The following is a 17900-nucleotide window of genomic DNA, read 5'->3' as shown; positions in this document are numbered from 1 at the left end:
TTTACAACAAATGCTAATAATTTTTCATTTCTTAAATTCATTAAGCTCTTTCAAAAGCTTAATTTGTAAAACACTTATCAAGAACCAATACGCACAATAGAGCCAAACACACCCGAAAACAGCCGAAGATCGATAACACTCTTATGCTTATCATGTGTCCTGATTTTTCAGACTTCGTCACGATTTTCGAACGACTGTCGTGAATTGTGTTGTTTTTTTTTGAATAATAGGCGTTAATATGTCCTGAATTGTCCTGATTTTCAAAAATGCATCACAAAAACAATCGAATTTGTAGTTAAATGATGATAAGATCGAGCAAATCTGTTATCGAATAGTTTAACCCGTTGTACCGATGGCTATCTCTGATTCACATGATATTTGACTGGTGTTTTTTGAAACAAACTGCAGGCCAGCCAAGATGCTGCTAGCATGTATTGTATAGCTTAAGGCGTCCACAGCACTTGTATTTCGCCTTCAGCTATGCAATATTAGCAGAGCTGCAAATTATTTTACATCAATCTAGTAATGTCCTGAGAAATCCTGATTTTTCTCTTCGCGATGTCCTGGTTTTTGACAAAAACACCTGACTTGAAGGAAAAATCAAAATGGACTTAGCGTAATTAAAAAAAAAGATTTTTTTGGGCTGCTTTAACGCGAAAATTGTATTTATAGTTTTGGTGCCCTTTTAAAGTAAATTGACCGTTTAAAAAAAAAACAGTCCCATTTTCAGCTTTGGTATGATAGACGCATTATAAGCAGCGCAGTGGCCGTGATAAAACATACCCATAAGAATTTACATCCAAATGAAGACGAAACAAAATTGTGAAATTTTTCCAATACAGGAAAAATAAAAAAAACCCTGCAAATAGCAATGGTAAATCACAGAATTAAAAACAAACTGGTAGAACCGAAAGGCTTAAAACGCTACTCTTCTTGAAAACACGAATGTCACGTATAAGCTCCATGGGCCGTCATATGAACTTTCCCCCCGCATTTTTGCCAAGTTAACTAATGTCGATCAAGTCGGGAAAACTTTCTGGATGCTAGTTTTAATCGCTTTTTTTCAGAAAAAGGTCCATCGACGTTTTTTTTTAAATTGTTCAATGTGTTAGGAAATTCATTTCGTACACAAAATTTTCTAAAAAAAAAATTAAAAACATTTTTAACTTGAAATGAACGTTAAGAAACGCTATTGAAACCAACCCTATAAGAAACACTTATTTTTTATTTATTTATTTGCATGGCATCACGATGAATAATATTCCTCCAATTCATTCGATCCATGGTAACCGTTTTCCAACTTCCCGGGCATCTCACATACGCCAGATCACGCTCCATTTGGTCTAACCACCTCGCCCGTTGCTCTCCTGCTCGTCTCGTTCCTCCCGGATAGGCAGCGAGCACCTGTTTTGCAGAATAGTCGTCCGACATTCTAACAACATGTCCTTCAGCTTTCGCCACCTTTTGGATACTGTGCTCGCCATAGTGTCGTGAGCTCGTGGTTCATCCTTCGCCTCCACACTCCGTTCTCCTGCACGCCACCAAAGATGATTCTTCGTCGCTCCTATACTCCGAGTGTGCGCAGGTGCTTCTCGATCAATATTCACTTCCATGATCATTCTTCGCCGGATCTCACGGCTGGTGTCATTGTCCGCGGTCACCTGTGAGCCGAGATAGACAACGTCTTCGACTATATCCAGCACATCGCCGTCCATCTTGACCTTGGACGGATCTGTTGAAAATTGTTCTCCACATTTCACCCACCGCCCGTCAAATAACGCCTTCTAGCGCAACGTTGAACATCATGCAGGATAGACCATTGCCTTGTCGAAGCCCTCTGCATGATTCGAATAAACTTGACAATTCACCCGAAATCCGTACACAGCACTGCATTCCATCCATCGTTGCCTTAATCAGTCTGGTCAGCTTCCCGGAGAAACCGTTTCGTCAATGATTTTCCATTGCTCGGTCGATCGTGTCGTATGCGGCTTTGAAGCCGATGAATAGATGATGCGTAGGAACATGGTGTTCACGGTATTTTTGGAGGATTTACCGTATTGTTTATTTTTATTAGTTGATCACCCAGGTGGTAAATCCTTTTAACGGATTGCATTCCAAGGCACGGCGAGCCACCGCGTCCCCCCAGTTTGCTACTCTGGATCCATGGGTGCAATTGGTCGACTTACGATACTAAGTACCCCTAGGTCATAAAGTCTACCTGGGGCCTCTGGTCATAATTCCCATCCGGACCTGCATCGAAGGCTTTATCCGAGATAGGAGACCAAGTCCGCGCTTAAGCGTTCATTGTCTAACTCAATTTCAAGTCAAAACTCCAGCATATGTATATACCCTGCCTCGATTCAAGACTAAGGACCTCTCCTCTGACGACTCGAGGTTCGACCTTTACTCGTAACTCGAGGCTCGCTTGGTTTGAACGACTATCGTGCGCTCCCTCTCTGTTCGAGATCACTGCAAGAGACCAAGGACTTCTCCTCTAACGACTCGAGATCTTGGCTCCGCTTGCTTTGACTCGAGGCCCTCTCCTCTTTACCCGTCCGTGTGCCGAATCGTGAGTAGCTTATCCTGGACACGCACCGGTCACAGCACACGTCTGGGGCTTTACGAAACTACTCGGATGATTCCCGGCGAAGACGCCATCCTATACCGACTCGAGTGACTCAACCGCCGTCGACGTGAAGTCCCCGAGTACCCGAGAGTATTTTGCGGCGTAAATATTCTTCCCCGTACAAATTCGACTGCGAAGAAGGTCAAGTCTTATCCCCGCAGCTTCCGTCGTAAGAAGCACGTTCGTCTCAGATATTCCACGGCGGTGGAGGTATCCTACACAACGTTCGCGACGTACCTAACAGCTCGGCATACGCAGAAGGTAGAGTCTTATCTTTATATGCTTTACTGCTAGGATCGGACGCACACTACTCGAATGCCCCCCGAATGCTGCCGAAAGAGCATTCTACTCCGACCGTGGTCCGGTCTTCCTTCTCCCTTTTGGCTGGCAACCCCAGGCATTTTGCCCGCCGTGTGCCGAATCGAGAGCAGCTCATCTTGGGCTCGAGCCTGTCACAGCGCACGTACGGATCTTTTACGCTTCCGACTCAAACGGCGAGGTGAGACCACTCTAACCGAGATTATACCGCGACTTGAATACTCTTCCTCCTGCGAGTTCGACTCGGATACTCCGCGACGGTAACGTTGGAGGTATCCCACTCACAGACCCGCGACGTACCAGGAAGCTTGGCAGAAGCAGAAGGTAGAGTCTTATCTTTGTATGCTTTACTGCCAGGATCGGATGCACACTACTCGGATGCTCCCCGACGAAGATGTCACTCTACATCAGTGCAGGCTGGTGCTGGTTCCAACTCCTTCGCAGGGCAGTCATGATCCGGATGAACCCATCGCTGACCACGCGCCAAGTATTGGCATCATCACACATCCACCGCACGATGTTGTCGGATGTCATCGTGTGTCATCGCAGGTTGGGCAGAATGGCGAGGCCACGTGTCCAAACCGGTGGTGGTACTGCATGAAGCACCCGTGACCAGTCAAGAACTGTGTCATGCAGAAATCCATCTCTCCATGTCTCCGATCCATCCAAATTCCGACGTAAGGGATCAAGCGATGGAATTTTTCCGCACATCGGGCATGTGCCTGTGCTCATAGCAGAAGATATCTTCCTCCAGCAAGACTGAGATGGGCATGACCCCCGCCCCAGGGAGGATCCCAGGGCCTGTTAATTGGACCTGAACTTTGCTGCGGAGTATCTAAGAGTGCCTTGGATATGAGAACTGGGAAAGCACCACTATTGTCTCCAACTGGAGCAGAGGGAGCAGCTCAGGCGAAAAGATTCATTGAACCAAGCGCACGACTCTCCAAAAACATGTTACCAGTCCCTCGCTGGTCATATACTGTAGTTGGCGGTTACGGGAGAAACACTCCACCATCCTACTGATATTTGCCGGAATCCTCATATAAATGAGCGACGACGTAATCGCTGCCCAACTGACGCTGTTGAAGGCATTCTTCACGTCAAGGGTGACCACTGCGCAAAACAGGTCTCTTTCCTCTTCTTCAGTCCGGCTTCGTCTGCCCCTTCGATGACACGTCGAATGGAATCCACCGTACTGGATTGCCGTAGTATGAAGATCTGGTCCGTCGTAGGCTATCCCTCCATGAAGCCGGCTTGGGGCTTCCCACGAATCTGTTTGATCGTGGCGTTAGGCGGCAGAGTAGGATTCGGGACAACACTTTGCAGGCGGCAGTGACGACAGTGATCACTCGATAGTTCTCACGATCCAAATTGTCACCCTCTTTGTAGATGGGACATATTACCCCCTCCTTCCTTCCTCTGGTAGCTGTAATATGTCTTAGATCCGAACCATCAACCGGCGTAGGCAATCGGCCAACTTGTCTGAGCCCTATTTTGATAAATTCAGCCTGCGATGTCATCCTTCTCATCCGATTTGTTGCTATTCAGCTAACGAATGGCTTCCTTATAAAACTTCACTCATCGTTGGACGTGGCTCCTCTACGTCGTAGGTAACGCCGGCGATGTACCCTCTCCCTCCGTCTTAATCTCCTGCATGTGCGCCGTTCAGGTGTTCATCAAATAGTCCAGGAAGTCCAGAAACACATAGCGAGTTGTCGACGACACTTTCTCTGTTCGAACACGCGGGTCAGGAGGCAAGCCTCCTAAGCCACGTGTAAGACTCAGACTCCTCCGAACCCTCTAGTGTTGGTTGACTTAAGTCACCACTCAGCGCAGCTATTCAATTTTCAAGTCGGGTGCTTTACTTCGTGCTTTACTTCCCGAAGCGCAAATCGGAGCTGTAGACCGCCCACATCAGGTCGCACTCGCTGTTCAGGCGCATCAATTCCCGAAACGCGTGTCAAGCACCCATGACCCGAAAGGTACTGCGTCAAGTAGAAGTTGACCTATCCATACTTCCGATTTACCCAGTCTGAAAATCACGGGATAAGCCTATGCGTCCATCTTGCGTTGTTCGATGCGTCTCATTGCTCTTGCCACATGAGCATTGATGCTGCTCGTTAAATTTTACGCACTCCTATAACACCTCTTGCTTTGTAACATTCCATATCCTCCGCCAGAGTTATGTCGATGGGAATCATGCCCGCGATGACGAAAGCTGCATCTGCTGATATGGCCCTGTATGCACAGGAAACTCGCATGGCTATCAGCCGATGTGTGCTCCGTAATTTGGATCTGTTGCGCTCTACCTCCATCGCGGAGCTCGAGGCCGCTCCTCCGTATCGTACTTCCGACAGTGCTACGCTCACAAGGAGACGTCTCTCGCTACTCTTTGTACCATGGCAGTTCGGTATAATCCAGGCCGATGAATTTATGACTTTCGATGCACTTTCACAACAGTATTTGACATGCGCACCAAAACTTAAGCGATGGTGGACCATTACTCCAAGATATTTCAGCTACTCACGAGCAGAACTTTGATTTTATGGTGAGCTATCTCCAGCTTAACTCTCTCCATCCAGATGTCAACCCTTTCCACGGACACCGTTGCAAGGTCTTCTACCTCCTCGATTGTTTTGCCGGTGATCATGAGCACGATATCGTCAGCAAATCCGACTATCTGCACGCCTGCTGGTAGTTTCAGCGTGAACATCTCGCATTATACACGGCATTTCAAAGCACAGGTCCGAGTATGGAACCATGTGGAACTCCCGCTGTTAGGTCAGTAGATCGTAACCCAGTTTCGGTTTCGTACGTCAGGACTAGATTTTCGAACAAGCTTCCTTTTACACCTGCAATACCCAAGACTTGCAGACATGTTTTCGCCCTGGACCACGAGGAGGTGGAACTACCAGCCCAGAACCAATTCGTCTACATTTATAAATTGTAAATCCTTCCTAATGTCTACGTATAACTCTCATGGGGATGTTTTATTTACATTACCCTATCTTGAAAGAACCTGACTGAAACTCTCATTCACGCCCAGTTTCTCCTTACACGCGAGTAAGTGGGTTCTCTCACATCATGCGAGCTCGTATTTGATATTCTGACTTTCTGAGACCTAATACATGACTTAATTAAATTTTCACCAAATCCCTTCACAGTTTGTCAGCGCAAGCCCACCAAATGTAACATAAACATACTCCTACTCCAAGCCTTTCCGAATACCTCCATAAAATACACACACACGCACCCACACACATGTACATGGGCACTTTAGAAAGCCAAAAACGAGCCGGGAGCTCAAATTGGATTTGTGCGTCTTTTGAAAGTTTTCACGTGTAGCTTTCGTACTGATTCACAGCAGACAGAGCCGCCCGCCGAACTGATTTTCAAAACGGGATTAATTACCTTTTTTACTTGAACAACATCCTAGATGGGAGGTGGGAGGAAGCAAACATCACTCGTCTCATACCTCCCTTTCTCCTTTGTCTCTGTGACTTGGAACTAGCAAACAAGCGCCAAATTAACGGGGCAGGATTAGAAAGATTGAAACTTCTTGGGGAAGCGATATCCCAGTGTTAAGTTCTTTCGTTAATCTTTTTCTAAGTATTGGCAAAAGGCAGCCCCCCTGGCTATGGAAGATAAATAACTTACTTAGAACAAAGAATTTTTTTTCATACAGGTTGATTTGTATAAATAATAACACTTGCATGTAAAAGGAAAATATTAAACTCATTGTGAGTTTTCGCGTGATTTAACTCAAGATGAGTTGTTTTAATTGTTGAAAAAAAAAAAATTGAAATGAAACTCAAACATTGAAACGAAACCGCTTGATATAAACTTGGATGTTCTTTCATTATTTTTCCAGGGAGTTCCGATTGTTGCTGCGAGAGGATCCATCCTCAATCTACGCGCGGGATGTCCAGATCGAAACCAACGACGGGCCGAAGGATTTCGATCTGTCCCGGGTCTACACCGGATCCATTGACGGTAAATCCTTTTGATTATCAATTTTTATTCAACTAGCTATAGATATCTGCTGGGATCTTCTTTTCATATCGTTGATTTGTTCGTAAGAAGAGTTAAAAAAAACAGTAATTAAAAAAGACAATAAAAAATTAACATTACTCCATCCGGAAATACCTAGCCTAGTGATGACTCCACCAGGAAATCAGGAAAATGTCCCCTAGAGTTAATCAATTTGATTAAACGACACCATCCGCCCCGCCCCGTCGTTAGCTTTCAGCCAATTTGATTCCCTGCAGGACGATTCGAGACATGGTGCGTGAGATGGCATTAAATTGGCTGTTGGCTGTTTTTTTTGCTGTCTGGCTGGGCTTTGGAAGCAATTGTTGGTCTCATCAATTGGAAAGTTAATCACTGGGGAACTGAGAGCGGCAAAATGGGAATTTCGGCGAAAATGTCCCTTTTCACGGTGAAGGTTTCGTTGCCGGATTGAAAATTGTAGAAATCGTAGCTGTACAATTATCCTTAACCCAAATTCCGGGCATAAAATTTTCAAATTTTCATCGCAACAACCTAAAAATATCCGGGCAAATCCCGCCAATATCCAGGTATTTCCCATAAAAACTTAAGAAAAAATGTGAAAGATAAACACATGAAAAGTTATATTTTTATCGGGCCTCTTCAGTGTCGTTCAATTCTAAAGTCTTAACTAACCCTTTTGCAGAAAACAGATACAATCAGTAAATTTAATTATTTTACCATCCCAGGAACGAATAGACAATTTTTCGAAGTTAGGTTAGTAATCATCCTCAGTATTCGAGAGATTCGTTGAGAAAAAGTTCCAATACAAGCCATACAAGAATGTCCAAGCGATTTATCCTATTTTTCATGGATTATGATGAAAATTTTCCAAATTTAATAATGAGAAATTATTGCATTCGATTCACATTTCATGTGAACTGAAGCAAGATCGGGTAAACTCGAGCTAGTATTTAATAAAAACGCATTTAGAGGAGCAATCGTACTGTTTCTATTGAATAATAACAAACAAAATTCGAACTAAGTCTACCAGAAACCCAAATATCGAAAATTTCAGAATGTAATTTGTGACAATTATGCGTCCAACTGCAGTTTATGAATTTCAATTCCTTTTTTGACTATGGCATTGTTCTAAGCTTATACGGCCGGAACATATTTCAAAATCAACTTTTTTCATGCTAAAGGTAAACAATAACGGCATTTATGGATCCTAAGGAAAAATTGTGTTATATACATGGTTTTTTACCATGGGTGCACGGATTCACCGCGTTCATGGAAAGTCGTATTTTTTTGCGAATTTTAAAACCTACTGGTCCAACACTCCCGGAAAACTAACTCAGCAGCAGGAGACCCCAGAACTGTGTCTCAGGGTCTGTCTACTACAGGGTACCCGAAGGGAACGCGGAACAAATTATAATGGAGTAAGCTGTGTTACTTCTTGTTAACTAAATGAGATGCTTGGTTTTTTATTGGATTAAGCGTGGGTGTGGGTGTGTGGTGTAGTTCAGGGGCACTTCAATTCAATTTTTCAGGAAGTACATACCGTCGAGGGATTTACTGCTATCGTTGGCGTGCTTTCTGGTTGCTGGTACTGTTCTGTTTTTGCTAGTTGCTGATAGCACAGAGAACCTGATAGTTCTTGTAACGTGGCTTGCGTAAGTGGTCCAAACGGCGTTTTTGGCCCTCGGAAATTGTTGCAATGGCATCTTCCCTCCTTGACTTTATCGGCGGACTACAGCAAGGCCGTATTGGCGGTGCCGAGAGGGGGTCTCCTTAATGATTAAGGCACTATGGCCTGAGGCGTCTCTCCTCAATGTTTATGGTTCCGTAGAACCAGAGAGTACAGTCTTTTACGTTTAAGGCGTAGGCAGTCTAGGATCTCCATCGTGTGTGCGTGTGAGGTTTCAAGGATTTTCTCGGAAAACGCAATCGAAAATTTCAAGGTCCTGGAGAAAAACAAGCTGTTTATGTCGTCCTATTTACCTGAATGATCAGAGAGTCCTGACCAACTCCTGCCACGAGTAGATTTTAGACAAAATTTACGCACTCACAACTTGCACACACGAACGCCTGCATGAAAATGTCCTATGACGGAAGCTAGGTCATCTTCACCTTTGCCTTCTTACAATTTCCTTGGTTTGTTACGCCACCCAATATGAAGGACCATCCGTCCATGTTCATAGTACCATGAATATACACCATCGCTGAAGCCCGCCTGACTTAATCTAACAAACTATGTTCTTGTGACTTTTTTAATTGAATTCTAGCTAATATAAATTTGTTACCCTTGTTCCCTAATTAAATTTAGCAAATGACACAAGAGCTTACACAGAACATTTGGAAACATTTAAAAACCTCTAAGGCAACGGTTACAATTAAAACGAAGTATTTCAAAGATATTGAACAAACAAAGTATCAAACCAATCATTTTGACTGGTGCGGTCACTAGATTGTACAGAATCGAAATAATGGAGTTATCTATATATAGAGGGAGAGAGACAGCCCATACAGAAATGTGCGAACACGCAAAACTCTTCACTGGATCATCCGATTTGCATGCGATTTTTTTGTTGTGTTCGTCTTCACGTGAAGAATAACACAACGGAGAGATAATTTCGAAAATGTTTTTGTGGAATTTGTAAATTAATTTTTAGTTTTTATTCGTATCAAATAAAAGTCATGGCACCCAATTTCCCTTTTTTTCTCATTCGAATCACCCAGAGTAGGAAGGCGCCAAAAGTAATCAAGGCTTACTGATGTGCATCCATCCCTCTATAGGAAGTTTTGGCGCCCATTTTCGTTGCAAGTGTACTTTTCACGTGGCACCAGTAAAATGGATACTTGGATGTAATAGTTCACCTTCCGTATGGGGTGAAAAAAAGAACGCAATAAGCCGGCATGGAGTAGGTATACATATTTTCGAAAATTGTCATTTTTGCTTCAGCATCAAGGCAACTTTAACATTTTTTAAGCTAATTAACCCAAAGCTAGCCGGATTGCCCGGTTTTACCCGGACTTGACCGGGTAATTGATAAAACAAAATTTAAAGGGCCCGGTCAAGTCGTCCAGCCCGGTTGTCCGGATTTTGATAAATAAAACCCGAATTTTCCGGATTTAGTCATTTCATTTGCCAAATTAAAAAAAATCTCTTATTAAGTTGATTTTTTTAAATTTTGCGTACTAAAACGAAATTTTTCGGGCAACTTTTAACATAATAATCATGCACGGTTTCTGGATGCTTAAAATACAATTCAAAATTTCTTATGTGTTTCGAAGAAAAAAAAATTATTAAAGTACTTTTCGTTTTAATTTTTTTTGGAGTAGTTTCTGAATTTAGTCCAAATTTGCTTGGTATTGCCCGGATTTTGGATTGACAATTTCGAAATCAAATGCCCGGATATTGTTAGGTTTTAAGATAGAATAAATTTGCCTGACCAGGATACGCGCGGGAAAAATTCTGATCTCTTTTATTTACTCCGTTATTTTGTTTTGTTTATTTTCCGGTTAAATGAAAAACTGTCATATTATTCAAGAAAAATAATATTCTACGTATGACTGTGGAAGTTTTGACATATCCAAAACAACTGAACAGATAACAATGAAATATTCCATTACAGAATCTTCTGTTCATATTTATGGTATAACACCAAGAGAACGTCTAATTTTTAATTAATAGAATAAGACGACCATAAATTGTTTTACTTGGTTTTTGTAAACTTCAAGAATGTTAGTTCGATAATAGAATGATATTAACTTTGTAATTATATGTGAATTTCGTCAGAAAACCAAGGAAATGTTAGATACTATCCACTTCTTCCTTTCATACTAAGGTGCTCAAAAACTAAACAAAATTAAGGATATAAATAGGGTTGACTTTGTAAAAATAAAATTCATAATTTGATCCAACACTCAGTATCAGAAATCAAGAACAGATAATTGGTTCAATAACATCTTCAAATACAAGAAGCTTGGAAAATAAAAATTTTAGTCTCGACGAAAATACGATTCAAGATAACAGATTCAACAAACAGAGAAAATGAAAACTGAATTAGATTTGCAAAGACTTTTTTGAATTTCATTTCTGATTTTGAATTCAAGATCTCAATGTAAAAAAAGATTTCATAACCGCTTGATGTGAAATTGCTGTGAATAAAAATTCCATGTACATACACATATATTGAATGTTCTAATTTTCTTTGTTCAGTGCTTAAGCATCCATTTCTCGATAAATACATAGTTTGACTTAATAAATAAATAAATATGATAAAGTTAAAGTCGATGTAAAAAAGATGATTTTAAAAATTATGAGGAGATTATCTAATACAGAGAACATATCAAATGCATGATAGATAACGAAAAACAGAATGGTATATAAAAATTTGTTGATATTTATATATTTGCAGCATAAACAAAAATCGTGAAATTTCATACCATGAAAAGTGTTGTGCCATTTCTACAAATTTGGTATCTATACGATAAAGAAAATTTCAAACATGGTTTTGGCGAAAAAGGAAAGACAGTTGATCAAAACTGCTTAAAATGACGACACATTTCAACAAAACACTTTTTGGCACTTATCTTGGGATTAATAGAAATTGAACATATCGGTGTCAAGGATCCTCTGTAAATGAAAAAAAAAATATAAAACGGAAGAAAATAGATTTTCAAATCTATCCCAGAAAATATTCGCTTTCCAGTTTTGTTGGAAGTCTATCTTCTTCGAAAAATTTTTGCCCCTGGAGGTAGGCACTACCATAATATAACAGAAGTATTACGTAAAAAGTCAAAAAACTGTGTCGATTAACTCCGTTTGAAGGTAACAATCCAGTTTCATGAGCGTAAATAATTATTTACCTGTTTTCTGCTTATTTACATGTTCATTATTTTTGCGAAATTCAAAGGCTTAACAAAGTTTGCCGGGTCAGCTAGTTCTACATAAAACATTTGAAAAAAAAAAAACACGGACACGAAAGGTGAAATAATCTTTCTGAAACTACAGTGAACGAAACAAGAATAGTTCCACGATGTGTTTTCTTTCTGAAATGTGAATGATTAATAATCACCAAAATTTTCTTCTACAACTTGTTTTAAGTTGCCCAACGGATAAATAAAGCCGAATTAAGAACGAAGCTATTTTTAGTCCTCAAAAATATGGGAAAAAAGTGAGGAATAAAAATAGTAGCACTCATATTTTTCTACAAGATTATTTCTTAAAATTTACTACGTTATCCAGCATTCCAAAGGTTCCATAGAGCTGCTCCTCTAGTACTAAAGAATTATTTTTTTTGAGCTGTTATATTTTACCAAACTGCTTACTTTCTTCATTAACATGACGTGAAATGATAAAACAAACACTCTGGGTTAACTTTGATTCAGAAAAAAAGTTTTTTTTTTATTTTTGCACTTTATTGAATTCTTTGTAAAGTAGTTATACCATCCCATTTAAGAAGGGTCAAAATTGTGTGATTCTACTTTATGAAATCTTTAAATAGATTTTTTCATGTTATCTTTACATCAATTTGGGAGAGTTGCACTGCTGCTCGTTTGGCAGCTACAGGAGACAGACATCGATGGTTTATTTTCACTTGTTAAAAAAACGATCCAAGAATTGATATTAAAGAAACAAACAGAACTGATGTATGCGTTACTGTAATAAAAAAAATAGAACGTTTATTTGGGATACAACTAGAAACTACTTTTGTTTATTCATTCTCAAAGGTGGCCGCGGACCCGGAAACCTACCCGTTTCCTTTGGGAAAATTGGGCCCAAGACGCACCCCAAACAGGAAGGATCAAAGCTTGAGTAAACCTTTTCGATCTTAGAGTTTAGTTAAACACATTTAGGTATTCATGTTTTATTAACACTTAAGAAAATAATAAATTGCATTTTTAATCCATCTCTAGCAACATTGGAATAAAAAAACTTTGATTTTTTTTGTTCAGTAAATCATACTTTTCCAGTTTCAAGTCAAGTCGAATTAAATCTCAATTTTGATTTTACGGGTTTATTTAGGCCCATATTCATCATTTACAGGTAGTTTTCCAACACAGTTTTGTTCACAATGCAGAAAGGATACGCAAAAAAATGACCAGCACAAGAAGTACATTATTCTGATTGTCGGTCAAAGAAATTCACTTTTCAGTGACTTCCATGCAATTCAATTTTTTTGATTTAGTGATCTAAGAATTTCCAAGGCGTTCAAACAGTACATACTTATTACTTACTTTTTGATTAAAAGCATCCAGTACACCATAATAATGCATCAATCTTGTAATAGAAAACGGAGAATATCGCGATTGTTTAAAAACCGCGAAGATCATACAAGTTTTTACGTCAGGAGATACCCCTAATTAATGTTTATAATTATCGAACGATATCTACTTTTAGTGTTTTAACAAAGTTTTTGAAAATCTATTAACAGTGAGGTTGAATGAATTTCTCAATGACAATAATATACTTAATTGTAGGCAGTATGGTTTTAAATGAAGGACCAGCACTTTGATTGCAATATGCAAATTAGTTAACTCAATTATCGAAAATATTGATTCCACAAATATCATTGGTGGTCTGTTCCTGGACTTCAAAAAGGCGTTTGACACTTAAGATCATGAAATACTCCTGTTTATGATAAACGAGGTGTAGCCAATGATTTGATTCGTAGCTACTTTTCAAATCGAAAGCAATTCGTATCCATTGACAACACCAGCAGTGCACTTGAAAAATTTGACATTGAGGTTCCACAGGGAAGTAATATTGGAGCATTACTTTTCCTGATATGTATATGTATATCAACGACTTAAGCAAGCTTCCCTTACATGGTACGCCTCGTCTGTTTGCCGACGATACTGCACTCTTTTTTCCTGATAAAAATCCATATACAAGAATAAGGAAAAGGAAGGAAGACCTCGAATTGCTTCTTAAATATTTCAACAGCAATCCTTTGTCATTGAACTTTTCAAAAACTAAATATGTTATGTTCCACTCAGCACAAAAAATTGTACCTCCACACAATGATCCATTGGTTGGGAGGAGTACCACAGAATTAGTAATTGAGTTAATGTATTTAGGCATATTTTCGGATGAATCGCTTTTTGGGAATAACCATATCACTCTTATTCAAAGGAAAGTGTCCCCGTTTTGTGGAATTCTATGGAAAATAAAACATATTGTTCCACGTTACGTTCTTTTCAAGCTTTACTATGCATCCATACATTCTCATCTAAATTATATGATAGCTGTGTGGGACAAGGGCCTCTATATCATCTTTATCTCGCCTTAAGACTTTACAAAACAGGTGCCTGAAAACTATTTCAAATTTTCCTTTGCTTTATCCGACATCAGCACTATACTCAGACACGTCGCACAATATTGTAACAATTTTCTCTTTGTACCGTAAATTTATTCCGAAAGCTTTTATTATTCAATGCAACGTATTTTGAACTTCCATCATTTTTTTATTCATCGTCTGTCGTATTCCACATTTCGACACTGACTTCCTGTCCGTTTCATCTCATCTTTCGACCTCGTCATCGCCAGAGCGCATCCAGGGTGTTACAATATATTGCCTTTATCTCACTTTTGTGACTTGCAAACAATGATGTTTGTGTTCAATAATCACCGTTCCACTGATACCCCTCGTAATATGAAATCCACTGTAGTATCGCGCATCCATAATACCCGACAATCAAACTATTTACAATGCAGTAGATCTTTCTCGGCCTTTGGTCAGCGTAGAATATCTTTTATCGGACCTACTAAATATAATTCTTTACCGCAGGAAATAAAAAAAACTCTCAAATCCGTAACATATTTAAAACAAAACTAATACAACATTTCGAGAAAACGTTTAATCTATAACAACCAATCATCATGCCAGTTTTTTTTAATTAGTAATATTTTTAATTTGTATTTCTTATACCGTATTTGTTTATGCCAAGTGTTGCACTGGTGCACCACTAGGTGCTGTCAAACTGTTTGTTTATTCGGACAGTGTTGCACTGGTTTTAACCTGGTGTTGCACTGCCATAGGGCGGTGTTGCCCCGAAAATCATGTCAGCTGGGTTGCCAGGTGCCCAGATTTGTCTGTAAAACCAAGACTTTTGACCCTTCGTCCAGATTTTGGTCAGACACAGATTTTGCCCAGATTTTTGCTGAGAGTGCCCAGATTTTACAGACTTTCAAAATTGACAGATAAAATCAATATGAATGTATCAGATTTGATATGTAAGTGGCAGATTAGACTAAAATCTGGCTTGTATTCTTTGGTATGACCAATAAATCATTAAATTTTTTTTTAAATAAGATCGGCATGGTACGTGGTAGGAAACAGTGTTTGTTATATAGTTATCAACTCGAAAATAACCCGAACACAATAGCACAAACAAGCCACCCGCCCCGCTCACACGATTCGCCAAATTTAATTTCTTGTTTAGTACCAAATTTGTGATTTTCGTTATGTACAGACACACACAGACTTTTTTCAAAATTGCCCAGATTTTTCATCCTCAACACCTGGCATCCCTGTTTGTCAGTGTTGCGAGAGAGCGTGTGAGTGAGTGAGGTAGCAATACACTAGCGACGGTTTGTGTTTGTTTTTATAGGATACGGTGGAACACTGAACGAGGGGAGAAAACAAATACGGTATTATTCTAATTTTTAATTGTTTGATCCTTAGTAATTAAGCAATTAAGTAATTTTTCAAATATATTTTTTTCAAATTTGTTATTTTTTACTAAGTAAGCAAGAAGGATCTCTTAAAAGAAAACTTATTTACCACTGAGATCCCTTCTTTAGAATAAAACATTAATCTTAATATACATTTCCTCGCATTAAAAATATTTGTGTTCTCAACATGCCTAAATTTTTAGCACGCTTTCATTACTAGGGGATTCATATGAGTTTTTTAGTATGTTGGAGTGCGGCGGGCCATTAAAAATAAAATAAAAAATAATCCCGAAAAGTTGAAATATTTGGGTATCAATTCCCTTTAAATAATAGTGGTGCCATGTATGACTTGAAACTGGAAAAATAGTGTAAAACATCTGCGTTTTTTGAATGAGGAGCCCGTTTTTTTGGATTCAAATTCAGCCTAGAATCTATGTTTTATCATTTTAAGCCATGTTAATGAATGTTAATGAAGAAATTGAGCAGTTTGATAAAATTTTATTGTTCAACTATCAAATTCCTTAGCGCAAGAGAAGCATCTCTTAAAACCCCCTTTTAAAACCGTTGGAATACTGGAAAACGCCTAGAAATGCAGTTTGCAGTTCTATTCAGAAAGTTCATAGAGGCATTAATTTTATTCACTTTTACATAGTAATTTTTTTGGTAATAATCTTGATTTTCGTTGAAAAACACAAGTGATACTAAGGCTATGATCATTTAGTATCCGGGCAGTTACAAACGATTGTATTTTAAAAACTATTCATTTGATCGAAAAACTTTCTATGGAGGAAATGAAGGTGTTAATATGACATTTAATATAAAAATATTAAAAAATATATTTATCAATGATTTCAAGAAATAATCGTACTTTTTCATAAAATCTCTTTTTTATCTTTGCACACTCGTGCCAGTCATGTATTGATCAATTATTTTTACCACAGAAGCAAAACCTTTGCAAAATCATGATATTTTACACAAACTCACCTGGAAAAAGCAATTGGAATCTGGTTGGAACCTTTTCATTAGTAGGCATCTCGAAAAATTTGATCTCTTAAATCCGGTTTTTACATAAATTTCTTCGTCCATCAAAACACATCTGTCACATTGCGTAAAAATCGGTTACACGTGTTGCAATCTAAGGAACTATTCCTTATTAGGTATTAACTAGGTGTCTATTAGTCGGAAAACACTTTTTGACTGACGGAAATGGATTAATTGCATTATTTAAGGGGTCTGCATTCAGTTATCCCCAATAACCATAGACTTTTTACCATATTTAAGATCAAGGGTTCCATTCCGATTCTTGATTTGAACTTCGTGTGGATTCTAGAATGGCTCCTTATACTTCTTAACCATTCGGTCCAAAAAAGAATCCGAAAAAAATCTACAGTTTATGAGTTTTCAAGTCGAAAATGAAGAGTTTCTGAGACGCAAAATGCGCAAAAGGCCCAAATTTGTGCAAAATTATTTTTACCATGTCTTTTTGCATCGTAAATATCTCAAACACACATTAACTTAAAAATCTGGCAAAAATAGGCAAGATAGTCCTTTTCATAAGGGGATTTTTTTTTATTATCTGACGGGTTTGCGCCGGGGGTATTCAGATTTTCCCCAAAATTGAAAATTTGGTTCATTTTTGCGACTTAAAAACACATGTATTTTTTCAGATTTCTAACATTTTTATTTTTTGAGTTAGCTTCGGTTAGATTTTTTTGTAAATAAAAAATTACCATTTTTCAAAGCTACATAACTCTGTTGTTTCTCAACGGAAATTATAAAATAGCACATCAAAATGCATTGAAATTTTATCAGCTTTCCAAATAGAATAGTTGAAAAAAATTAAATAATGACCTTCAACATGAAAAGTTGTAAATAAACTTTAAATGGCGTCTAAAAGTACCGTCTGCACCACCGAATATTTTGCAAAAAATACCATTGTATAGCTCGATTCATGATGCAACTTTCATCTGAAGACACCAAAGTGGGCCATTAACACCTTGAAGAGTTGTGAAAGAAATAATGACAATAAATCTCTATTTTTGCATCGAGAACAAACAATGGTCGAACAACTGCACTCACATATGGAGATAGCGCGCACTTCTAACAACATGGAAACAAAAGAACTTTTCAAAGCTGGTAAAACAACTATTTTTTCGTCCTTTTCAGACTGCCCTTACTCGCATAACAGTCCCATATGAATTTTCAAAGACTCAAAAAAGAGGTTTTGTTCTAGAAATTTCGAAAAAAAAAATCAATTCGTGGCTGTTCTATATGAAATATACC

At 38.8% G+C, this 17900-nt stretch overlaps 1 protein-coding gene across 5 annotated transcripts in view; it reads left to right on the top strand.

Annotated features, from left to right (window-relative positions):
* LOC129740007 (disintegrin and metalloproteinase domain-containing protein 10) overlaps positions 1–17900 on the top strand; it is a 776101-nt gene that overhangs the window by 322151 nt on the left and 436050 nt on the right. For all 5 annotated transcript variants that reach the window (XM_055731588.1, XM_055731585.1, XM_055731587.1 and 2 more), the window contains exon 4: positions 6816–6937. In XM_055731588.1, coding sequence (XP_055587563.1) covers positions 6816–6937 — 122 coding nt within the window. The remainder of the gene's footprint in view (positions 1–6815; positions 6938–17900) is intronic.

This window comes from Uranotaenia lowii, chromosome 1 (assembly GCF_029784155.1).
Source record: "Uranotaenia lowii strain MFRU-FL chromosome 1, ASM2978415v1, whole genome shotgun sequence".
NCBI lineage: Eukaryota > Metazoa > Arthropoda > Insecta > Diptera > Culicidae > Uranotaenia > Uranotaenia lowii.
This window is presented reverse-complemented; position numbering and strand designations above follow the sequence as displayed.